General features: G+C 41.7%; 1 protein-coding gene across 11 annotated transcripts in view; it reads left to right on the top strand.

Annotated features, from left to right (window-relative positions):
- MBNL1 (muscleblind like splicing regulator 1) overlaps window positions 1–27,281 on the top strand; it is a 340,513-nt gene that overhangs the window by 269,552 nt on the left and 43,680 nt on the right. For 5 of the 11 annotated variants that reach the window (XM_069213324.1, XM_069213329.1, XM_069213330.1 and 2 more), the window contains 3 exons: window positions 5,502–5,759; window positions 7,793–7,846; window positions 8,638–8,791. In XM_069213324.1, coding sequence (XP_069069425.1) covers window positions 5,502–5,759; window positions 7,793–7,846; window positions 8,638–8,791 — 466 coding nt within the window. Of the gene's footprint in view, window positions 1–5,501; window positions 5,781–7,792; window positions 7,847–8,637; window positions 8,792–27,281 lie in introns of those variants that run through there. The other 6 variants (XM_069213326.1, XM_069213331.1, XM_069213333.1 and 3 more) reach the window with 2 other exon arrangements.

Raw genomic sequence — 27,281 nt, 5'->3', positions numbered from 1 at the left:
GGCGTGAATTTTGCCCGGGAGTGTAAATACGGCGCACATGCCTCGGAGTCAATTTTTTAGACGGGAACGCCAACCTTGCATATCATTAACGCAAAGTAGGTGTCCACGCAAAAAAATGACGCAAACTCCATGGACTTTGGCGCTAGACGCATCTAACGCCAAAGTATAAATATGGAGTTAGTTTTGCGTCGGAATTGCGTCAAAAAAAACTACGCAATTCCGGCGCAAACAGAGTATAAATATGCCCCTATGAGAGCCAATGTCATTAAGGGACAAAAAAACAATTAAAATCAAATTGAAACCTGGAATTAACTATTAAATATTAGACCCTTAACCCTACCTTAACAGTTGGAAAGAAGGTTACCTAAGTATAGAGGCAGGGTTTTCAGAAGGGTACATCTGAAGCGGGGTGTAAAATCTTCAGTTATAGAAATGATAAATATATGTTAGATGGTCTTGAGTCTGTAAGAAACTATGGGAGCCAATGTCGTAAAGGGACAAAAAAACAATAAGAAGCTAATTGAAACCTGGAATTAACTAACCGTGAATTTGAAAGGCTGCTCACATTTAGTCAAGATTTAATCAAGAAGTGCATGTTCATCAACTAGATCAATTATATTAGACCCTTAACTCCACCTTATCGGGGTTTTTCAGAAGGGTACATCTGAAGTCAGTGTGGGAGTTTTATGAGATGGGGAGAGGACAAGTGGGCTTTAGGGTACATTATCTTCTATGTACAGCTGCCCCTTACATTTCTCCAAATTAGTACTTTCTTGAAATCAGTCAAGTGTTCTGCATTATCATCGACTCAGATGTTGCGTGTGTTTTATACTTTTTGGCTTTGAAGATAGATGTTTTTGAATTGAAGATAGCACTCAAATAAGAGTTTTTCCATGATACAAACACCTGTATTGATCATCAACTCTTTTGCCAAGCAACACTGCCTGCATGCATGTCACTTATCTTCGATTGTTTGTAAAAGTGACTGTTAATAGTCTTCATTCAATGTGTGCTGAATTTATGATGTAATGAAATCCAAATATATGTTTATTTTCACCAGTTAGTTGTGGGCTTGTTGTTTGTTTGTTCCTATGTTATGATCAGTTACATTTATTAAGGTGCATTTATTTCTCACCATATTGTTAGGCCAATGTTTGTATTATTGCTTTAAGATTATTCCTTACCTATATGTAACTTTGAGATTCTTTGGATAGAATGTTGTTTGTTGAATTTTATAGTTGTTAGGGCTCAGCTGTGCCTGTACCCAGCAGGGTGGCTTGCAGTCTCAGGATCTTCTCATAAATCATCTTGCAAAACCATCACTGTGTCTATGTCCTACATGCTTCCATATGACATAGTATCTTCTTGATGCTATGTTTATTTCCTTTGCAGGCCAGAGATTGCTTGTACTTGCCAAAAAAGTAGATGTGTATTTATGATTTAAGTCCTTATTTGAATACATATGCTCCTGCCTTTGATGTGCTGACATGGGTATTGCAAATAATACAAATGTCTACATAACTTGTACTTTATTAGTAGTAAAGTGGTTGATACATTTAAATGGGTCTCCAATAGATGCAACAATGTAACTGTTTAATGAAGAAGGTAATGTAGGAAATCACGCAGAGGCCTGTAAAGAGGAAGCAGGAAATCAGACAAACTGTATTGATGCAAAGATTCATGTACCCTCCAAGGTCTTCTTCTAGGCATGCATTTTGGATGAATGCTATTTTGAAATCATTAACATAAGTCTGTTATTTTATAGCAGGCTCCTTTGTAGTGACTCAACCCCTTAAAATCATGGCGAGATAAATCATGTATCAGGAATATTTTGTGAATCACCACAGAGGATCTGTAATCTGCATATGTAACCTTTTTTGCCCACTTTGGCCTCATTGAGCAGTTATCTGAGTGAAATAATATGTTGTTTTGGGACTTATGATATGTGCCTTGAAAATTGTCCTTTCGTTTAAAGGAATATGTATCTGTTTGACTGTGCTAGATCGGTAGTACTACATTGTTAGATTTTTAGTGCACTGATTACAAGGCACCACCACACTTCCAGTATCTGGACATCGCAGTATAACAATAAAGATGGTTGAAACATGTTTTCTCTTAGAGGAAAAAAGAATGAATAGGGAATCCTGTAAGACTTTGGCTTAGTCAATGGCAGTGAACCAAGTCGAAGTGATGAGAATATGTGCCCTGTAAATCCTCTTGAATAAGTCTTTCTTCTGAGTTAAATTTAAGTACAATTCCTGCCCTAAAGCACTACCAAGTTCTCCTCTCATGGTTGGTATGGGAGATTTCCCAGGCTGTGTCCCGGGCTTTTGCTGTCGTCCCCAAACCAGCATACCCACAACCAGCCCTCTAAATCACTGTTAGGCAAAAGTAAACCCTAGAACCCTAGTGCCAATATTTCAATGAACACTTTGATTATTGGTGACTACAGCAGGTAGGATTGATGGCTGAGAGAATGAATGAAAGCTGAATGCACCTCCGATAGAGCAGACTAAAATAGTATCATTGTAGTGCTGTGTTGAAGACTGCAGATCGCCTCAACAAAGGCAGTAGAGGAAAAACAACTATCCCACTTTGTGAGGTGAATTTCAGATAGACTAGCCAACTTTATAAGAGGATCTCCATCTAAACTTTAGAGATACAGTTTGACAAAGCAAACAACAGAAAAAATAAGAATTATCATTACGGTCTTAATCTTGATAAATATCTTAATTTGTAGTGTACTTAAATGATGCAGATTTAAGTTTGTTTAGATTACAGTAACTCAAAGTGTTCAAGCATCCTGGTTATCCTGGTTTAGGCTAAGCACAGTTTAAACTGGGTCTCTAATAAGACCTAGCAGGAGAAACTGACCTTACCTATATCTAAAGTCTCCCAGCACACTGACAGTTCAGTGCCTCAATCACTTGCAGTTTAGCCCCTTAGTTACATGCATGGCCTGGATGTGGGGTGGTGGTAGAGTTTAGAAAAAAGTGGTATTAGTTCCTCTGCACATGGGTAAGAATACACCTAATCAGTTTATTTATTATGCTGATGTTCCATTTCTGCTTGGTGGGCCTGCACAGTCACCTGGTAGAACCCGTTGCTGACAGACACCTCTGAGCCTGGAGAAACTTAACAACACTTAATGTAAAAAAAAACATCTATAGAGATATTCTGGTGTTTTTAGGGTCTTTCTGTATGGTGTATAGCAGTGAGCATTGCCATCTAGGATTGCAGTGTCTACTTTGTAACCTTAAATTATTTCCGTTATGTTGCTGTCAAGAGAATCCTCAGGATTCTCAATTTGCCACTGAGTTGTTACTCACCCTAGGCATGGTAAAACTAATGATTACTGGGGTGCCCCAAGGTTCATTTCCCCTCCACAAGGGCTTTTTATTTCGTGTGGAGGTGAAGGCTACCCCTCCTTGGATAGTTGTGGGCCCCAAATGCTTCTGTACCACCACCCTTTCTCACTGCCTGACCATGTCACATTTGGTTGCCTGTTGTGCCACCGCATGTTATAATGCAGATGATGTGCAAACTGCAGATTAAATTGATTGTTATTATAGCCTCAGATGAAAATTGGCAATGGTAGCTGTCAAGCAGTAGACTAGATTTTGCAGGGGAGCTTAATAGCTTCCAAGGTTAGACTTTATAAGTAATTGTATTGGTCTTGAAAATTAATAAACAAGGGGTTTTCTGCATGTCAATGGCAAGAGCTTTTAAGCTCTTAGACAATAGCACCTATTGTCACCATTGCATGTACTCTGGCTTTTCCACGTTTGATCTTTCATGCTGAGAGGGAGGTAAGCAAAGTTTTAGTCCTTTGCCTTTAGAATGTATGGCAGCTGTGTCTAACTGGCTGAAGTCCAACTCACTCTGATTCAGCTCAGACAAGACTCCGGTTCTTTGAATTAAACATTTCTGTGTACTACAATCACTGCCACTTGATTTGTGGTACAGCAGCTGGATGACCATTCTAACTCCTGCTAAAACAGTCAAACATCAAAGGCTTAATTTGGAATCTGAACTTCGCCTGGTGAGACAAATAAAATGTTGTATCAATGTGTTTTTTCTTCCTTATACTGCCCAGGAAGATCTTACTCTTTCTTCCTATATCTGCACACTATGTTGTGATCCAGGTGACTATATTAAGTAACCTGGACCTCTTTTATTTATTATTCTTGTGGTGGGATGACGGTCTTCCTAAGCAACTCCAAAGAATGCAAAATTCAGCAGCCAGATTGACCTAGGAACTCCCTCGTTCTTCTTCAACCTGTGAGACCATAAAATCCCTGTATTGGCTGCCAGTGAAAAAAAGGGTGAGCTTTAAGTCCCTTTCCATGATATTTAAATCAGTTCATTACAGTGGCCCTGACTACTTGATCCAGAAAAATCACAATTACTTACCATCACGCTGTCTGTGCTCCACTAGAGCTCAACTGCTGACAGTGCCCAGATGTAAACAAGCTTGATCAGGTGGCAAAGCCTTTTCATTGAGGGCGGCAACGCTCTGGAATGAGCTACCTGGCCCCATATGACTTTCCCCTCCCCTACTACGGTTCTGGAAGGGTTTGAAGCCCTGGTTTCTCAATAGCTAGGACCTGTGGATCTTATCCCCAGTTGATTGGCAGCGCTTCTCAGTGTTTGATTCAAACACTTCCTTCTCTGTGTTCATTTAGCTCCAGGACACTTTTTGAGGTATTTGCAGTGCTTTCTACATCGAGTAACATAACAGACTTTACTTTTGACAGCAAGATTCAATGATGTATTACATGTGCTAAAGGATCATTTAAAGAGCATAGAGAATCCACTGGCTCAATCCATATCTTGTTTTTTAATGAAGAACCATTTTTAAATTTATTGGGGTCCTTTCTATAGGCTGCCCGTACATAAGAACACATTATGCCACATGTATTAGAAAGAAAGAGCAGAACAGCTTTATGTGTGCACCATCTCTAGATAAATTCTTGCCATTTACTTTCAAAAATGCGTTACATGCTTGAGCGCTTTGCTCTGCTACATGCACTTATTCTTCGCTGCCACCTATCTTTACACTTTCAAATCATCAACAAAAGTTGTTTTACTTTGTTTTAATCTTGTTTATAGGTATGATATGATGTAATTGTTGTTCAAGTAGCTTCATCCTATATTAATCAAAGTACAGTTATGCTTAAATGCTTAAATATCCATGGTATACTAATCTTAGAGAAATAACATTAATCTAAATTTAATTATGATTCCCTTTTCATAAGGAGTATTGCTAGAAAATCATTCTACAGTATATATAGGCTCACTGGAGTAAACAATACTCACAAATATTCTGTATAACATTGCTGAATTAATTAAGCTCTATTTTTCTTTTGTTCTTTAGCAGATGTAAAAAATTCGCTAGTAAAAGGGATTTGTTGATCACTGCCATAATGGTTTACACATGACAAAAGTAAAGTATGATACTCATCAGTTATTAATATGGATTTAATTCAATGATCTTCCAGGTGTGTCGAGAGTATCAACGTGGCAACTGCAATAGAGGAGAAAATGACTGCAGGTTCGCTCACCCCGCTGACAGTACAATGATTGATACCAATGACAACACAGTGACAGTGTGCATGGATTACATAAAAGGAAGATGCTCAAGGGAAAAGTGCAAATATTTCCACCCCCCTGCTCATCTGCAGGCCAAGATCAAAGCTGCCCAGTACCAAGTAAATCAAGCTGCAGCTGCCCAGGCAGCAGCTACAGCCGCAGCCATGGTGAGTCACCTTGTGCAGTAAGTCAGAACAGAATTAATGGTCTTGCTTTTTGAGTACTCAGGCATATTTCAGAGAGCCCATGCTGTCTCAACTGCAGTGTTTAGTGTTTCTGCATCAGTTTCATAAAGTTTTGACAAAAACACTGCCTGTCCTCCTTGTCATATTCATAGACATCCATCTCCACGCACACGAAATGTGGTTAGGAATACTCAGAATACACTATGCAGAAGGTAGCCTCTGCATCTAGGTGCTCTCTGAGAGTTGTGTAAATTCGGTGGAAGGAAAGATTTGTAGTGCATTTAAAATGCAAGAACATCTGAAGGACGCTCAAGACTAGAGAGCTAAACAATGTAGTTATATGATATTAAAAAGCACACTACAGAAAACATTATGACAATTTGTGATTCTGAGTCATAAAACTGTTTGACTCATCCAAAACCCCGGGCTGTAGTTCGTACATTCCTATAAACGTAATGTCTGATTGTGTGTTCTACTTTTTTTCATAGCATTCTTCGTTGTGCTTGACTTTAAGGTGAAAAAAGACCGGGAAATTATCTATGGGTTGTCGGTGGTTTCTTTAATTGTTCTAACATAGTTTTTCTCTTAAAAATATCCTTTGACCGTATCGTAATTCATCGTACTTTAAGGGACCACCTAAACTATTAAAGCTATCTATCTTTGGGACAGGAGGCTAATTGAAAGACTCTCCCAAGACTCCTACCAAACTACAATCTACTGTTATGTATTTCCTTATACATTTGAGGAACAATTTTTTTCCAAAAAATAGCATACAGGTGATTAAAAACACAGCAGATAAGGTGAAGTCGTAGCTTGGGTGGAAATCATGTACTGTAACATTAATAATAATCATGACTGGTAGTGTATAGAGTAGCAGTAGGACATTCTTAGTGCATACATCTTGACACTAAGCGTGGAGGGTCAGGATTGCCATTTTTTTTATTTACAACATTAGCTGCTGTTATTCTCAAGGTAGAGTAGATAGACTTGTATGTGTTTAATTTTCTTTCATTTGCTGTCATTTGACATTTGCTATTGCACTTTATCTGTGTTTTGTTTCTCTGTATTTGTTAATGAGAAACATTTTGAAATGTGTTTGTTATATTTCGAAGATAGAGATTTACGTGAAATATAAATACTTGATTTCACAGAATATTAAACATAGACAAAAACAGCAAGAGTATCCTTTGCCTTTTTATAATGAATCCATCTGCCCACATTACTTAGTGCCCTTACACCAACTAGTAGTAGTATAACAAAAACCATTCCAGCTAAACAAAATTATAATAATTTTCGAATGTGTAGTTTTGTGACTTCAGGAGTTGGACAGGTTACTGTATAAAAGAATGTTACAAAACAGTTTAATTGGCATAACTAGTTTTTAGACCGAGGTCAGTCAAGTGAAATCTTCTTAAATATTAGCACATGCACATAGCTAATACCATATTATGGCATTTCTACAAACATATAATTGCACATTATCTTTGTCAGTAACTAGTCATTTTAATGCAACCAATCCATGCTATGTTCTTTGCTTAGTTCTTGTTAATGTTGTCAAAATGTGTTCTTTATAATTTTACAGATGGTTGTGTTTAAATAACTCTTATTCTTCTTGTGACATATCGTTTTATGACATATTGTAGTGTAATAAATACAAGAGGTGTCTTTTTCTGTGTTTGTTTTTTCACTCTGTAAGCACAACTACAGAAAGGAGACTCTTGCTATATCTCCATATACTTGTCTTTATATCTCTTTTCTGTTACAGTACCTTGTTTGTAATTAACTACTGAGGATTTATCCTCACATAACAACTCAATGGAGCCTTTATTGTGCATGCTTAGTCTTGTTATTTGTTGTTTATGGCATTCCGATGATTTGTTTTTTATTTGTTTTTTTCTCACCTACCCAAAAAATGCACTGCTGCCCCCATGATGCACCTCTGCTTGCTGTTTATGTTAATGCGCTTGAACCCCATTGGCCCATTGCCATCATGTGCTCGCTGCCTGCTAATTAAGACTCAGTCGGCTGTCAAATCACTGAAGCGACCCCTCGACGCAACCTTTGACCTGGTACTATGACCTTTCACCTTTTAGCTTGGCATGTAGCTTTATTGTAGAGACAGCTTATAACTTTATATTAATATTTTTAGCTGTTCCATTTCAATGAAAGATAGTCTTTATAAAATGGAAAACTGAATGTGGTTTTCTGGTAGAAAAAGGAGAATCATTTAGCATCTAAATTCAAACATCTTTCAGACACACAGGATCCCACATTCAGTTTGAACAAATTTTACAATGCTATTGCAATTCTATGGGGGCGTGAGAGTAGTGTGTACTATGTATACATGTGTATTTGTGTGGTTGGCTTGGCATTGTTAAATAATGACATACAATAATTGTAGTTTTAACATTTGTAGGTCAATGTCAAAGTACCTGCATGTACTGGTACAGTTTGCATGTGCATATACATTTTGGGAAGTGTGGGTGTAAATTAATATGAAAATAACTAAATAATGATTCCTAGTGATACTATTAACATTGCTTTGATTGTTGATCCTCATGGAGCTAGCAGTGCAGCTTTCTTTTTCCAATATGATTGCTTCTTTTTTTAAAGATAATCATTACTTAACTGTTTAAGATGAGTGATATATATTGCGGCTCCATTACATGTATCATATTATTGATTAAATTAACACTTCCTAAAATTCGAGCTCTTATTCTACCTTGCTTTTTCATTTGTTAATTGAGTCTACAGCTTGTTTACTGATGCTTACATCTGATTTTGGTTAGCATCTTTTGTGCTACTGTGATTTTTCATTGCTGTCTTTTTTTCCTCTTATTTTAATTCATTCATCATGTAGGGCTTTCCCCAAAGTGTTCTCCCCCCACTACCAAAGAGGCCTGCCCTTGAAAAAACCAATGGTGCCACTGCAGTCATCAATAGTGGGATGCTCCAGTACCAACAAGCGCTTGCCAACATGCAGTTACAGCAACAAGCTGCCTTCTTCCCACCTGGTAAGCACTTTCAGTATTTGCAGCAAATGGTCAATCTGTCTGTCCATCTGTCAGTCTTTCTGTCTCTCTGGCTGTTCATCCAACTCTTGAGCTTACATATTGTATGCATGTGTGTGAAAGTGGTTTATTAGTAAGGCCATGAATTTAAGTTCATAAACACTGCCTTATATACCTTGTTGTTTAATCTAAAAGCACTTCAAGATGCTTTTTGCCATGTATGTTGTCATGGTTCTTATGTCCTATCATTATTGAGTCACTTTGTTTGAGCTCAGCAAGTTGGCAATCTGTGACTTTTGTCTAAAATGTGAATGATTGATACTTTCTACTGCTTTTAAATTAATAGCATCTCAAGATGTAATAGCCTTGTTATGTTATATATAAAGGTCGTTCATATGAAATGAATTGTACTTGCTTGTGTCCTCTCTGCTGGTGTGTCAAGAAGTTACACTTATATAACTTTATTTTTTTTAAGTCACAAGAATTTATATTCTATTTCTCTGATAGTCTCTAAAACTTGATGAGGTTTAATTTACAAAACAAATACAATGCAATAAAAATACAAAACAAATACAATACAATTGTATTTTGTGAGTTTGCACCAATTGGGCGTCAAATAACGGCGCAAATGTGGCACTAAAAAAGTATAAATATGGGCCTGGATTTCTTGTGGTCTTCTTTCCAGGATATACTTGATGGTCCGTGCAAATGCTTTATGTTAATATGTGGTTGAGATCATTCATTGATGAACCTCATACAAAAATATAACCAAACCAGCTTTCAGGTTTTGTCTGAATTACAGTAGGTTAAGTCCTCCTCTCAATAACTCATTTAGTGCATTGCATAGATTTAGTCCTTGAAATCTGATTGCACAAAACCCATGTTTTTCTATCTGACCTGGATTATTTCATGTGTGATTGCTTATCTCAAAGCTGTAGCTACTTTGCAATACAGCACTCATTTATGCAGGTACACAAAGCCTTTGTTTCAGTGTGCCTTGCCCTTGATATGCAGAATTATATATTTTCCACTTACTGCTAATATTTCCAGAGGTGTCGTTTAAATGCAGTTTTTGTGAGGTCACATTTCTGTGTACAAGACCATGAATACCCCCCTGGTTCTAGATGTTTTCCAAGTATGGTTACAAACCTTTTTGGAAGGGCAGTGTTTCTGTTAATTAATCCAAAAGTTAGCTTGAATGCGTTAAAGAGATGTATTGTTTTTGGAATTCAACTGATTCAAGGTCTGGTAGACATGTGAGCTGATAGAACTGTTTCAGTGATTATGGCTGTCTGAAGTGAAAAGAGCTATGCTCTGTGGCACACTATTAAGATGTGTGTTTTAGTTTTGCCTAGGCAGGAGCAATATTCCTTTCTCCCTGCATGTTTGTGATGAGGCAATTTTTATACTGTCTTGGCAGTTTGGCCTTTCATCAGACATAGATATGTCTGAAATCCTCAATGTGTATTTAGAATTGAAGGGTCAACGGAGCTAACAGACACATGTAAATGTTGAATAGAAGGGGCAATAAGGCAAAACACTCTGTAATTCAACATAAGACCTTGCAGGTGGTCCCTCTTAGTAGATATCTCAAGCCGTCCTTAGGATTCCCTTCCAGTCTTTAAAATGTTTGTCAAAATATGGTGGTTGACCAAATTGTTCACAACAGATTATAAGTGCTCTTCTCTAATGCTGGTCCAAGATACTTTTTTCCTCTCATCAGTCAAAAATCTGGCTGGTAGGGGAGGAACAGGTTGTTGTGTTTCACATACTCCTTGATCTTCCAGTACATCAATCTTGAGATTTTTCTCAGGCGCAGCAGTTTAGAACTTGGTTTGGTAATGAATGGATTCTGTAGGACTGCAGTGGGTTTCATTAGAAAGGGGGTGAATATTGTGGGGTTCATTGTACTGCTTCCTTTTCCCATAGCAATAGATCAGTTTTCTAAGTTTGCAAAAGGTATGTCATTTGTAGGGAGGAACTCAAATGTGCATGCTGTGAGGCATATTTTGCCTTTAAATTGGATGCTTTAATTTTCTGGCTCAGGCTATTACGCTCCACCTATTTCACAGGTGTTAATGATGTAAAAGATGATGGTAGAATGTGTAGAATTATATCTCAGTATGTCAATGTTTCATGTTTACTTTTTTCACATTAACGTTTATTGACAAGAAAGTGTAAGACAATATACTTGGCAGGGAAATAAACAAAACAAAATCAAACTCAGCAGCTTGTAGTGTAACCAGAACTCAGTTTCATACCTCCATCCTCCCATACCCCTTCATACATATTGCTAATTGATACAACCATACCGCCTTCCCTCCCTCACAGACCTGGTCCCCTTGTACCCTAGTCTTTGGCAATCTAACCATCCCTGTGCCTAGACAGCCCCCCCCACCCAGGTTCCCCATGTTTTCTCATACTTTGGGAATACAACCCCAACTGTCATATACTGTTCTCTTCCTGGTCTTGCACTGTTCCATCCCTTCCCACCACTCCACCAACTGAGGGCAGGGTGGGCTGCCTCAGTGTCTAACAATGTCTCTCAAAGTGTCAATATTGCAGAAGTTAATCAGTAGCTTAGTGTAGGAGGCAACCTCAGATTATTTCGAGACCCCTAACAATACACTTAATGCAGCCAGTGGCAAGGATACGCTTTCAGCATCTTCCAGGGATGTCGTCTCCTTCTCTGGTTTGAAGGTTTGGGCAGTCCCACAATGTTTGGAGCAAAGCACACCGCTTACCACACTGCCGGCAACAACGATCATCCATAGCCCTACCTATTTTGTGTAGCAGAACCTGAGTGTAGTATATGTTCTGCAAAATTTTCCGTTGAATGATACAGAAGTTGGCCAAGATGGACATCCCCCATGGAAACTGTAAAGCATCCCCACACTCCTCGTCCTTTAACTCCCCCACATCAGCCTACCATCATTCCCATAAGTGTGTTAGCGCCCTGAGTGTTCCTCATCAATGTAGCATACATGAAGAAGGTGGTGGTGGTGTCTAAGCTGCCATCCGACAGTCATAGCTCCAATGGAGAATCTTCATTTAATTCCTTGTCCTTAGGATTCCAGGCCTACAGAATGTGCCTTATTTGCAGGTATTTCAATGTTTGAGAGGTGGCCATGCCATATTCCACCTGCAAATAGGCAAACATAACCATCCTGTTGGCATCTCACACATCCTCCAGGGCCGATCAAGTCCCATTTTTTAAACACTGGTAAGTCCAGAATGTAGCAGAGCCATTTTCCCACCCACAGCAGGGTACATGGTGATAGTTGCCTTTCCCACCTTATCTCTCTTGTCTGTTTATGCTATACGGAGATGAACATTGCAGTAGTCGGGGTCTGTTCAGTGGTATCTGTCACCCATATAACACATGCATCTGTCCCAGCGCCTTCTGGTTGATCCAGAACATGGGGTCCATCCATGGGGCTTATGCCCATTTGTTGACTATCTGCAGCTGCACTGCCTCATAGTATTTTTGAACATTCAGGAGTACATTACCCCAGTTTACCCCCGTTGAAGACTGATCTCCACAATGTAGTCATCACAATTTGTTCCGCCACCGAACCAAAGGAGGGACTGCAGCATTGTAGCATTGTGTCCGTAGCATGGAAAAATATTTTCAGATTACAAAGTGGCTGTTCTGCAATATGTCGGTGAACCTAGGTAACGCAATCATCTTGAACAACTCCACCCTCCCTAGAAGCGAGAGTGGTAAGGCCCTCCAGTGTTTTCTGTCCCCCTTCAGTCGCTGCAGCAGGAGGCCAACATTTTCTGTGTAATGCATACCACCCTCTCTCAAGACTCATCTACAGAGATATATAAAATGTAGAGGTTCTACTTTCAACAGCTAGGGTAGACATTTCTGTGCCAACGATCCCCCCATTGGGAAGACCATTGATTTCTCCCAGTTAATTCTCGGCCGCAAATAAGTGCTGTAAATTGGAAATATATGCCAGGCACCTCAATGAGACATCCGGGTCCGCTATGTAAAGTAGAATGTTATCTGTATACAGTGAAATTCAGACCTCCCACAAGTCACTCCAGCACCAGCTCCACACCTGAGCATCCAACCTGATCCACTCAGCTAGTACCTCTATTGTGATGGTGAACAACATCAATGAGAGGGGGCAGCTCTGATGCATACTCCTCTGGATGAGAAAGTCCCAGGGGAGAATCTCATTCACCTTCAGCCAGGCCCTAGTCTGAGTGTACAAGAGGTAAATACACAGCAAATATTACAACCCAAACCATTTTTTCCATTATGGCAAACAAAAAGGACCATTGAATGGAGCTGAAAGCCTTATACACATCCAGAGATGCTATTGCCAAGGGTGTCCCCAGCTCTTCTGGTTCTGCTATACCACTGTATAAGTGACAGAGATTCAATTCAGTTGACCGATGGGTGATGATCCTGTTTTCATCTGGTTGGATCAGATCTGAGAGTATTCTCTGCATACCAGTGCTTTTGTCAGAACGTTGGCATCCAGGTTCAGAAGAGTGTTCGGTCTGGGTGAGTCCTACCCATCCTGGGTTTTCCCATCTTTGCAATCAGAACAATAGTAGCTGTGCCGAGATCTCTCAACAACACTCCCACTCTATGTGCCATAAGATACATATTATGTAAGGGCCCAGATAACCTCCTTGCCGTCTTTTTAAAAAACTCTGCCAGAAGCCCATTCAGGCCCGGGGTCCTCCATTAATGGAGCTGCATGAGCATCAGGAGATTCACTTTTGCGTGAGCTTGACCTCTAACTTAAGAGCAGCAGTGCCCCCTAACCTCCTACAGGGATATTCCATTGGAAATGTCCCCACTTCCAACACTGGGACCCCAAATGACTATCATAAATGTTCCGCATATAGTCGGCCATCGTATCTGCAATGTTGTCACTGCCTGTAACCATCAACCCATCCAGTGCAATAATGTTCTGAAATGGCTCCATTCCCGGTCACCCTCGCTCAAGCAAGCCAGGAGTTTCCCTGCCTTATCCCCATCTCATAAATGCATTTCTGCTTGGCAGTATGCACCCATTTGACCTCTTCCATGACCAGGGGACAGAATTCCTGCTTTTTGTCAAAATGCTCAGCGTTTTAGAAACACATGTCGCTAAATGATATTCTGCCTCCAGGCCCAGAAGTTCCTATTCTAGGTCTATCTGGCAGCATGCCTGTTCCCTTTTTCCCCCACCTGATCAGCAATGATGACCCCCCTCCAGAGGGCAGCCTTATTGGCTTCCCATCAGATCAGTACATTCATCTCAGACTTTTTCTTAAAGTAGTGCTCTATTGCCTTGTTGAGGCGGGCCACTACTTCCACACGTCATTTTCCATTCCGTCCTGCTTCTCAGTTTGGTCACCTGCAAGGTAATTTTCAGTGGGGAATGATGCAATATCCCTGTGCCTAGAACTTTGCCACAGCAAACCTATGAAGGGTCAGCAAAGGTGTCAGAAAGTAATCCAGGTGCGAGAGAGTATTATGTGCCCTGAAATAATAGGAAAACCATTTGTCCACACCATGCAGTGGCAGCTGAATATCCCCCAGCCCCATAGCCTTTGCAAATTACTCCAGTTTCCCCGCATCATATTGATGTCAGCACCTGTGGGAGATCTGAACGTTATTGACCCAGAAATAGCAGAGATTCCACCTGCAGCCCTGGGGGATATTTGTATCAATCTAAATCAGGTATTCCCCCTCCCATGTGCCCAGGAACATTGTGTAGCAGCCGCGGTCATCTGAATGTGTCTGTTCCACATGGAAGAGGAGGGTTTTCTTTTACCAGTATTTCAACCCCTCTGGATTCTGCAGCATAACTCGAGTGTCCTGCCACAGTACATTCTCCCCTACTGGGGGGGCACAGTTGAACCCCTTTAAATGCACTTCTTGCAGGAACGCTACATCTTCAGCATAGCAAGGAAAAGCCTTGACCACCAGCCCCCTCTTAAACATGCTGCCTATAGGTCTATTTTTAATAATCACTCTAGCTAGCTGATTTCTATGCTGAAAAATGTGTCCAATTTCTGGAAGTGCTGCAGGGTTGGCCAGGAAGTGACTGTTAGAGCCACTGGGTTGGTCACTTAATCTACTTGAAAAATTTCACTCAAATGACTAGTTGCCTGGTTGAGATCCCATTTAAGTAAATGATCATTTGGTTCATTTCCCTGACTTATAGAAGTGTTTTCAATGTATTTTGTATTGGATTTTATCTCCCTGCAGTTGACCCTTACCGTTGTGACATTTCCTGCCTACTTCCTCTCCATGTCCCCCATTCAGCATTTGCTAAAATGTTCATGACTAAAATAAAATTTCATGTCCTAGATTTCACTTACATCCTCCTCAACGTTGAATATTGGTCAGGCTTCTATGTTTGCGTGTCTGTTTTAGTATATCATAGTAAAAAGTCTGAAAAATGTTTTGAGATTGCGGGAGAATACCATTTAAAATCTGGATTTAACTTTATTTTTATTACTATATTTGCTGTAATACCACAGGTACAATATTCTACTATTGCAATTGCACATGGCATTTCATGTTGATGAGGTAGAGGAAGGGAAACAAATGATAAGACCATGGTTGAAATGGTACACCTAGGTGAAATGTTTCAGTATTGCACATTAATAGTTGGACTAGCATATTATTTCTTTTTGTGCATCAGACTGCTAACTATCTGGTGTAAACTTAGGATACTGGGCACTCACCATCCTAACCACCCTCCTTAGTATCGGACCAGCATATCAAGTTCAACCCAAAAGAAACAACATGCCACAGATTCTCTAAAGATTTCTCCATAGACAATCTAAAGTTCAAACGTATCTCTCACCTTGCAACCTAAACGTCTGGCAGCAACACCCTTCTAAGCAACTTCATTTTCTGGAAGACTAAGTGAACAATCATGCTCTAATTAAAACACACATTTGCAAGCCAAACTCTTCAGCACCATTTTGCCTAACCAATATCAACCTCTCCATCCACAAACTGGAAACAAATTGGAAGATAACCAGAAGCAACAATTACCTCACACAGTATCCATCTGTGAGCAGTGGGGATTAGCGACAAGGCCTAGCCTCTTGCCAGACTCTGGGGCCAACTCCCTTTGCATGCCCAACTATGCACGTGTGGCCAATCCATGTAAATCCCCAAACCACATTTCATGTATTATTTGTTTTCTGCTGGAACTGTGGTACTCCTGTGGTACAGGTGCTCAAGCTCTGCATCATGCTACTGTGATATCATGCAAGCTTCACTTTTTCTGTACCTAGACAAACTTTCTCTATGGGAATTAACATGGGAAATAAACGTTTTGGGACCCAAGCTTTCCAGGAAGGAGCTTGAGTGGATGAAGGAACTTTTTTGGGAAAATTTGGTGTTTTGTGCAGATTGGTCAAATTAAGTTATTATCAAAACAAAACACGCTCTTCCTATGAAAACTCTGACTTAACTATAACTACAAATTGGTGACTGTATGAATATCAGAGCGTCCAATACTACGGAAGAGCATTTTTTGCTTTTTCAATAACTTTGGTGCTGCAAGAAGAATCTAAACATAACTTTCCCAAAACAAATCCAGCTTAGCTCTTTCATGGGAAATTATGTGCAGACCCATCAAGCGGGGTCCAAAATGTAATTTCCTATGTTAATCTCTTAGGACGTTTGCTTTCTGATACAAAACAACTGAAAAGAATTATACAAAATTTTGCAGAATTTGAAATGTTACTCAGAAAACGTGTTTTTTTATGATTTAGTGTAAATGTGTTCAACTGATTTTGAAAAATTAGCATTTAAAGAGAGGCTCAGGTCAAGCGTGAAGAGGTTATCCCTCAATTGGCATAGGGAGTTTTGTCTCCTGTTGATCATATCAATACACTAGTATTGTTGTTAATGCTGTGTTACCAAATGATCTGATTGGCTGGTTGTAACACAGAAGAAAATGTTGGGTCTACCATAACAGGGCTTGATCCCAGAGTCCTTAAAAAAAAAGACAAAAGTCACCTAAAGGAGTTGGGTGAGCACACTGAAATCCCCGAGGCCATGTGGGAGGGCCCAAAAGGACCCTTCATAAGTCAAGATAAAAAATATATATTTGGGGTCATCGGTACGGGATACCATACTCAGTTCAGCACCTCCAGTAGTACTGCTAAGATAGTACCATGGTCCCAAAAAAACATTAAAAATGTCTTAGATCAGACATTGCACCAATTGTGCAGACTTTTAGTCTCTATGTAGTGGTGCTTGCCCAAATCCATACTGTGTACAACCAAGGGCCAGGCACAGCAGAGGCTGGCTGCCCCTTCAGCTGGTTGGCTACAGGGCCATGCCTAAGGACAGGCCCTGTGGGCAAATCCAGCTGCTCATGGCTGAAGGACCTATGTAGTAGTGGCTGGCCCTTTTTAGGAGAGTTGGCCACCGTGGATAGCCACAAGCCAGGACCTGTATCCAAACCCTGATGCAGACAGCCAAAAGTCAGTGGCAAGGAGGATTGTCCCCTCCCGAGTGGGTTGGCTCAGGACTTCACCACAGGCCAACTGCCATGCACAGTGTGGGTTGGATGCTCCCAAGGTTTGGGTGCAAGGCCAAATCTTGGGCTCATATTTATACTTTTTTAGCGTCGCATTTGCGCCGCTTTTTAACGCAAAAGTGGCGCAAACGTACAAAATACAATTTTATTTAGTATGTTTACGCCGCTTTTGCATAAAAAAATGACGCAATGCGGCGCAAAAAAAGTACAAATATGGGCCTTGGTGTGCATGACCGAAAGCCAAGTGCAGCATTGTTTAGCCACTCCAACAGAGGATTTATTGCACCATTGTGGGTTGGCTGCTCTTGGGGAGTTGGGCATAATGGCCAGGCCCTGCAATCAACCCCTGCTACGCATGGCAAATACCATGCACAGCGGAGATTGGTTAGACTTCTTGGGTTTGGCAGCAGCTTACCCGAGGGGATTGGGCCTATGCTCAGCTTAGAATAGGATTTAAAAAAAACACAGAATCTCAACCAAAGATGAAAGTGATAAAAAAGAAAGGTATGATAAAAATATCTAAGCTTACATTAAATAAATCCCAGAAAGTCACTAAAAAAGTTATGTTATAGTTACGTTTTTAAAGGAAATAAGAGCAAATGTTTCAAAACAAAAATATTTTTTGCAGTTTAGTGAGCAAGCTATGACCTCACATATTACATTACACATAACATAAAAAATGACTTTATTGATCACATCGCTTATGACATCTCAAAATACAGCATAGATGACATCAAAGACTTCACATGACCTATTGTTTTAAGTGAAGGGATTGACAAGTGTGAATTTTCCACTGATAAGACACCTTCAGCGAGACTCTAAGAGCAACCCTCCTTAGTTTTATAAAAATACTCCACACACATTCTTGAGATCGGCACAATAGCATGCAACTATAAAACAATGCTTCAACCCCAGCTTGAGTTAAAACACCCTAAGTGGGACATACCTATTTTTTACTTTATTCAACAATCTAAATTCCTCACAATCTTCAGCTAACTTCTGGAAATAAACATCCACACCTAATAAACATCCTTGCTACATAGTATATGTCTACAGCACTGTACTATATGTATCTAACATGGGCATGTACCCACTAGTGGATAATCTGTTGTCAACAGAATCTTTGGCTTTTCTCCAAGATTTTTTCAACAGGCTTTGGCGTTAAGCCACAACCGACTTAGAAAAAGGTCTCTGCAACCCACATGAAGTGCACTCAACCTTTACCTTGTTTAATATTGAGTACTACTTGCACCCCAACCTTTACTGATTTATAAACGCCACGCAATATAACTTTCAACATGCAAAACCACACTTGCCTCCAGGGCTTACGCTGTTTCGACTCTATGCACCCACATGTGTGCTCACAGTAACTGTATGCTGTATATAACAATTGGCTGTTTACTAAAAACTACCTTCTTTAAAAGATCCCTAAGGTAAATATAACTCACACCCTCATCATGCAGCTTTCTCATCAATAATTTTACTGCAAATGTTACAGTGATACTATCAGTGACGTCAAAGATGATGTCCTGAGTGACGTAATATAACAGGTAATTAGCAGTCCATGGTGAGGGTGCGAGTTATAGTTAATCTAAGTCTAGTTATAACATCCCTATAACCTTTGGATTTTTAGTGTGTATGTGTGTGTGTGTATAGTCCGGATGTGTCAGCCTTCTTGAACATACAGAAATGCTCATAGAGATGCTTGAATTCTATCTTACACATAATGTATTTCTTTTTGATAACAGTTTTTATCTTCAAAAGAAAGGGACATCTATGGGCATATCTTTTGCTCCCACGTTTGCAGAATGAACAGTGGGATGGTGGGAGGCAGAGACAGTCTGGGCAGAAGTGAATACTGCTAATCTGGAACATGTGATTTTGAGGGTTTGTTTAATTGATGATTTGTTTTACAATTGGGATGGAAGTAAAGAAGATCTTATTGTCTTCATTAAATCACTGAATGACAACCCCCTAAGATTGTAATTTCCCCATGAATTTCATGCCACAGAAATAACTTTCCCTGATGTAAAGGTCTATATTGAGGGAACTAAAATCTGTACCAAGCTCCACAGGAAGCCCACCTGTACTAATAGCTAGCTACATGCCAACAGAGGATATCCACTTGCACTAAAATGGAGTATACCATTTGGGGAATTCTTACGAGCCAGATGTAATTGCGCTGAGGATTATTTAATTCACCAAAGAAGCAGAGGATATATTTCAACAATTTCTGAGGAGAGGGTATTCAATATCAGACGATGGATGATGTGAAAAAGGGCTGGGGAGCGTAAAATAACTGAGCTCTTGGTACCTAAAATTGAGCACAGGGAAAACGAACAAAAGAAGACAGATATCAGGTACATCATGCATTTTAATGCATCTAGTCATGAGATTAAAAACGTGTTAAGGAAAATTAGAAACTTTTGAAGATAGATGAAGATTTGAATAAAATCTTGCTGGAACATCCCTCAATAAGATACAAAAAGACAGCATTCCTGGGTGATTTTTTAACAAGCAGCTTCATTAGGAGGTAAAATTAAAAAAAGGCTCTAATTGACAGGTAGACAGTCAGAAGGGATTTTGGTGTTGCTCCAGATGTAAAGCTTGTAACTATAGGCAAAACAGAACATCTTTCATGCTGCACAACGGGAAACCTGTGGAGCAGATTAAAGAAAGGATAACATGTGGAACTATATTTGTGGTATATATCCTGGAGTGCATGTATGGAAATAAATATATAGGAAATACTGTTAATAAATTAGATTTGCACATTTTACAACCTCTGCGAGCGATCACCAATCGAGATTTTGCTTATGCCATGGCTAAACATATCTGGGAATGCATTGAAGGAAATATGTCCAAATTGTGTTACTATGGCATACAGAAAATTTGGAAATTTCCCAGAGGAGGCAATCCGGGGATAGCACTGAGGAAAGCCGAGACAAGATGGATCATAACTCCATGTGCATTTAGTTTAAAGAAATTATGAGATGAGACTTGCTGATCTGTACCTATTAATTGACAATCTTTGGGGTACTGTTGAACAATGAATCGATGGATGAGGTTCCTGCACCAGCTCAGGATACACTATCAGGAGGATTTTGTACAAAGTACTATTGCACTTTTTTGTGGATGCACTTATTTGCACATTGCACTTTATTGCAATGAACACATAACTGTGATTTGGACATGAACAGAATTTGTACGTCAATATCAGTTATTTTACCCTTGGGTATTGGATGTGGTTTTGTCAAGCCCTAATCAAAAGGGAAGTTTTGAGTACAACAAGATGTAACAAGATTTGCTGCTTTACACTCCATAATTAATTTTTTGTATTAGATTCCTCAAATAGTACTATTCTATCAAGAAATTTAGAATCCTGAAATATATGGCAGATGACTCTAGTAAACATAAAACAGCCATTTTTCTTGAGCATGTTTTCACAAGTCTTGCACTGCTGCACTTTGTGTCTGTATTTGCACATTGCATATTATTGTGTTTTTCACGTAACTGCACATTGCATTTTAAGTTGTAAGTAGTGTCTTTCTGTGCTTTGCACCCTATTGTACATATTTTCTCGAGAGTTTCTCAGAAGATTTTATATTTTCCTTTTTCCTTTTTTCCCTATTTTCCATTTTTCTTCCCTAATCATCTCTTCATAATAGTATACCTCTCTGATTTGCCTGAAATGCTAAATGTATGATTAAGTGAATAGGGTCTGGGGTCTGAGGGGGATAGGAAAAGGTGTACTTAACAAGCAAAAGAAATACCTGATTCTTGGTCCCACATACTCATAGGTGTATATGTTTTTGTATAACTATATCTTAACAATAGGACGTTTCTCTGATTTGCCTTGCATAAATTAGGTGTACATTTGCTCATAAATATTGAACATGTTTTGATTAAGTGAACAGGTCCAGGGTTTTTAGGGGGCAAGGACAAGTGTGTACTTTACAAGCACTAATAGACCAAGGTCATTTCAGGAATATCTAATGGATGTCCCCACCTGCCCAATGGTGTAAAAGGTTTTGTACAGTTGGATTTCAATAGTGCTGTATATAAATGACAGAGTATAGGGCCCATTTACAAGACTATTCAGTACATTACAAGCAAAAGGTATTGGTGCACCCATGCATAGACAATGGATGTCTGATTGTGGTACAAAGATTTATGTTTTTCAACTGGCATATGCACTTTTAGGATTTTGGCTTTCGGAGTAGTTTCCCTGATACATATGAGGAAAACAACAGCAGGTATGATGGGAAACATGATCGTACATCAACTACAAAATACATACAATATGAAGAGACATGAGCATGTTTAATGAATAGAGGCAAACAACAAAATAGGAAATGAAAACATTTAATTGTAAAAGAGGCAGAGGGAGGTAAACAAGAGAGATATGTAAATATGGAGGATAACACAGAGAATATATGTTGATAGTTTATTTATTTTTTAATTTGTGTTTAATTGTTATATTCTGTGGGGTGCCCTCTAACATTGGGGAACTGTAAAGTAATTGTTCTGTATAGTATTTTTTGGTTTTCTGTGCATGCCCATGAGTGTTGGGAAGATATATATATATATATATATTAATAATTACCTACTGGTGGTCCCCAGTAGGTAGTTATAGTGTGGACCTAGATTTCATAGAAAAAGTGTTTGACAACGCTTGACGAATCTTTCAGAGATTTTCCAAAAAAATAGAGTGCCCAAGAATCTTGTTATCTTGGTGTGAATGGAAAGTTTTGGGGTGATCTATCAAGTGGGGGCTGAGGAAAAGATGGGGGTAAAAAAAGTGCATTTACCTTGCTGTCCCCACTCCCTCCCTCCCCCCTACACATACTAAAAGGGCCTCACGGAGAGGCCTCCGAAGACCACTGTAGAGATGGCAAAAAGCGGTGCAGCCTGACTCTTCTTACCCAAGCCCCAGAGCGAACGCCTTGAAGTGCGGCCCACACACGGAGGACGGAATACCCGAGAGATGGGAAAAGCTGCATTGTGACCTGGGTGACCTACACCTACGACGGTGAATACCAAGGATGATACAGCGCTGCTGCACGGATGCTCCCCCCTGCTACTGGGAGCACAACGACACAAAACCAGGCATAGCATGAAACTTTGCCTGCTACCATTATTGCTGAGGACCTCCGACCTGTGGTCCTTTCTTCCAGCCAGCCACTGCCAAATAGTGGGATCATCCTCCTCACCTAACCCCAGGGCAATACTACAGGTCCTTCTTCCTCCTCTCCACACCACCGTACTCGCCCAACCATCGCATAAGATGCAAACAGCACACATCCTTCCAGTACCCTAAGTGGTCTTACTGGGTCCAACCAGCGCTGCACTGCGGATGGGGAGTGGGGACTACGGTGCGTCAAGAATTTAGCGCCTAGCACCGATTTGATACGCTATGCGCTCCGCCACATCGGGTTCAAGATTACAGCGACGCCTCCCCTCACTCACCCAGCACAGGCCTCCCCGTTGACACAGTTTGAAGGTCTCAGCGTACTACTGACGGCAACAGCTCTACATTAGATTGTGACAAGAGGACTAATTATTGTCTGGCCTACCCAGAGCCAACCCTTGTTACTACCAGGACAGGGAGAAGGCTTGACCGGGTGGCTGCCCCCCCCCCCCACATAGGCCTAGGATCTTTAAGGCTACACCCACGTATTAGTCCCGAGATGTCCGGTGGTAAGGCGACGGACAAATCTTAAGGCAGACCGGCGCAACAGCTGCTCTTTTCTAAGGCCCTCCAAATTAAAAGACCCGTATCCCCTGCCGTGGGACCCCACCCACCTGCACAGCCATCCAATATGTCCGACAAGGAGCAGCCCTTGACCATGGACTGGATACTCCAGGAGATCATTGCAGTAAGCCGCTGGATTGTGGGAATGGATGCCGTCATAACTTCTTTGAATCTGGAGACAAAATCCATGCGATCAGATATACCAGGATCCAAGACCAGAGTAACGGGGCTGGAACAACACATGGTGACTCTGGAGTCTCACATGACTACTACTCAAGACAGGGACCAGGACATTTAACGCAGTAAAATAACGGACCTGGAAGACAGAAGCCGAAGAGATAATGTCAGTTTTTTTGATTTCCGGAAAACGACGAAGGCCCGGACATCCAGACCTTCCTCAGATCAGTCCTTCCCAAATTGACTGCACTAACCTTCGATCCACCATTGGAATTCCAAGGGGTGCACCGGTTGGGCCCGAGATGTGCGGACGGGACCTCCAGACCTCGCCCGATCATTGCTTGCCTTCTGAGACATGGACAGGCATGTCAACTCCTCCAGGCAGCCTGAACTCATGGACCCTTCTGGGTGGAAGGATATGAGATTCGCATAACGGTTGACTACTCAAGGGATACCAAAGATCGCTGGAAAGCGTTCTTGGCTCTCAGACCCTGACTAGGCCAACTGGAGATGAAATACGGCCTTTTCAATCCAGCAAGAATGTGGGTCACCAAAAACGGAGTATCCAAAGACTTCTATGAGCCAGAGGATCTGAGACTTTTCTTGGACACATTTCAGCACCAACCTATGGACACAGCATCCTCAGTTCGGCCATAAGAGCTACCCAAGGACAACCACAATGCGCCACCCCCATCATCTGAGTGGGGAGGGGTGGATCGACATGATCCTGACCACCGTCCCAGAGGCAGAGACTTAGAGAGACTTGTGAGGACACATGACGATAGGGGCCAGGTGTTACAAGCAGTGGTGCTCCACACCCTCTCAGAAAGGGACAAATCTTGTTCTCCTCTAAAACCAGCCCCAGCCCCTACTTGGCATCGTAGCTGCACTGTAAGATGATTTGGGACCCGGAGTCCGACAGAGATTCCCAGGAAGACTACTACTGACCCGGTGGATAGATGAGTATCTGTCTGGTACATTGTTGTTGTTGATATTGATGTTACTGTTACGTTACCATGAAGTTGTGGTATTCTTGATCATGTACTGAGCGTGCAGTAATCGGATTTTGATTGAACCTTCCCTATAAATGTTATATGCATACTTGAAGCATACCCTAAGGCCTGATGCTCCCTGCATGGTATTGTTTTGACCTCGTAGCCTTTAGGTCTTACTATCTTTACCATACAACACTCTCCCCTGCCCCCCTTCATTGCCCAAACGGACAGCTAGGCTTCGTAGTTAGCAGCTGACCTATGGGAAGTACCCTTTTTTTTCCCAGCAATGAAGTAGCGCCATATGTGAGCAACAGTCCCATAGCCATGATAGGTTAACACGAAGGGACTAAAAGACCTACTGAAAAACCTCCACTCAGTGAGCTGCGAGGAGCACAAGTTGATACAATGACTCGTATCCACGATAACATTAACAGTCAAAACTGGTGATGGTCCACTGAAGCTTGAACTCCCCCACACCTCTCATACCACTTTTGCCCTGCCTCCAATGATCACATGGCAAAGGGACGCTGCAGCTACTCTCGGCCAGGCTCACTATTGTATCTCCCCCCCTCCATTCTCCTCCCTCCCCCCTCCCTCCCCATATATCTTGCACCTCCCCTCCGTTAGAGCGGTGCCGGGCCGCGCTGACTCTCTCATGCTCAAGTCTCGTGCTCAAAATGGGCCACTCCTCTCTCTCCTTCCTCCCCTCCGTCTCTATATGATATATCGCCCTCTGCAGGTGACTTCAGTGTGCTTTTCAAACGACGGCGGGTGAAGGGTGCCCCCCCCCCCTTTGGCTGGGACCCATTCAGCTGAGCACAGGAGCCCCACAGGTTAGGATCCGCAGTCCACAGATCTGTCCCCAAGGGGCTTAGCTCCCTAGCACTCTTTGCCTTTTTACAGTTACTTTTCTTCTCTCTTTCACTTCCTTTCTCTTACTCCTTCTTCTTTCCCTCTCCCCCTTTGTATTTATCCCACCCACTTCACTCCTTCCCCTCCTGCCCCTTCCTCTACCCTTTCTCTTATCACCTCTTTCCCCTCCCTTCATATAGTAAGGGGTTGCCCGACGTCCACCAGCTTTCTCTCCCCTCATCCATTAAACTAACATTTACTACACTTAGCGTGAAGTCCCTCCTCCCGCCCTTCCTGCACAGCCTTCATCTGAACCATAACCCTCCCCCCTCCTCCCCACACCCATTCCATTTGCCAGCTTGTCGGGAATCACTCCACACACGACTCCTCCACTACAGATCCTCTCCTGCAACGTAAATGGCTTGACGAACTTCGTAAAACAAAAGAAAATACTGTCCTACCTCCAATCAAAGACAGCGGATATAGCTCTTCTCCAAGAGACACATCTCAACAGCGTGGAAGCCAGTAAACTACACCAAGACTGGGTGGGAAGGGTGCTTTTTAGCTGCTGCCCTACACAACAGGAAACCCCACAAAAATGCGGAGTAGCAATACTGCTCTGTAGAACCCTACCCATCATGGTCATTAAAACGTGGGTCGATCGAGAGGTAAGATACGTGTTTGCCAAATTAAAAGTGGGGGATTCCTCTCTCTACGTGGGTTCTGTGTATGCGCCGACCGGTTCTAAGTGACTTTTCTTCTTGGAACTAAATCGCCTCCTGACTGAAATAGGGACAACCCGCTATATAATAGGGGGAGACTGGAATCTAGCCCTGGATGCAATACTGGATAGGACAGGTCTGATAGATGTGGGTAATAACCATGATAGGGCTCTATTAACGGATGTGCTGACAGATACGGGACTAGTGGACTATTGGAGGAAAACCCACCCTAAGGAGGAAGAATACACCTTCCTATCACCCGTACATGGCACCCAATCTCGTTTGGACTACTTTATGGTGTCACAACCTTGGTGGCCCAACTACAAGATGCTTGCATACTGGACAGCGGGCTCTCCAATCATTCTCTTATCCAGATGTCGATACAAACGGGTCTAATGTCCCCTGGCCGTAAACCATGGCATTTCGCTGTACACCGTTACCGCTCCCCCCAGGGTAAGGAACAACTGCAGGCCCACGTGTCCACATACATGTCAGATAACACCGGCACGGTGGCCTCCAAACAGATCCTCTTGGCGGCTGCAAAAGCGACCCTGAGAGGACAAATGCTGCGTGATGTGGCATTGGCCAGTAGGGATAGGGCGGCCCGCCAGAGGACCCTTGAGGATGACATACAGCGTCTTATGAGGCAATACACTGCCCAGCCGTCTCTTGCAATGCGTCGTTCTCTGGAACGCGCCCGCATGGCACATGAACTCCACACCTCACAGGCCAAATACCCGCTGCAAAGCTTGCGTGGTCAGCACTACGAACAAGACAAAAAGGCTGGACAGCAGTTAGCGGCGCAGCTCCGCCAGAGAAAAGCTGCCATTGCCATCCCGGCCACAACATCCTCCACTGGAGAGATAGTTACATGCCCACAGGACATTGTTAAAGAATTCACGACCTTTTAACAACATCTTTACACCCCGGAATCGGTGGCTGATACCACCCAAATAGAGACCTTCCTCACTGACGATAACCTACCTTGTCTCTCGGACGCAGGTCGAGCCCTCCTGGACAGTGAAATAAGCAGAGCAGAAATAGCTCAAGCCATTTTGGATCTTCCCTGCCACAAATCCCCAGGTGAGGACAGCTTTCCCGCAGAATCTTATAAATGGCCGGTGGGGAAGCGGTCAGCATTGTCCATGAGGCACTCGAAGAGGTGTGCCGGGAGGGTTCTCTAGGAACAATATTTAACAGAGCTACAATAGTCGTTAAACCAAAACTAGGTAGGGATCCTCTACTCTGTGGCAGCTATCGGGCCATATCTCTCCAGAATGGAGATATCAAAATACTAGCGAGTATCTTGGCGGCACACTTGCGTAAAGTCATATCATCCCTGATCCACCACACTCAAGTTGGGTTTGTACCGGGCCGTACCTCCAGAAATCACATGTGCACTTTCTGCCACACCCTATGTGAGGCCCTGATCATGCCGGAGGAGGCTCTAGCCCTGTCCCTAGATGCAGA

The sequence above is a fragment of the Pleurodeles waltl genome, chromosome 11 (genome assembly GCF_031143425.1).
Source record: "Pleurodeles waltl isolate 20211129_DDA chromosome 11, aPleWal1.hap1.20221129, whole genome shotgun sequence".
In the NCBI taxonomy this organism is placed as follows: domain Eukaryota; kingdom Metazoa; phylum Chordata; class Amphibia; order Caudata; family Salamandridae; genus Pleurodeles; species Pleurodeles waltl.
The sequence above is the reverse complement of the archived record's forward strand: the minus strand, read 5'-3'. Positions and strand labels throughout refer to the sequence as shown.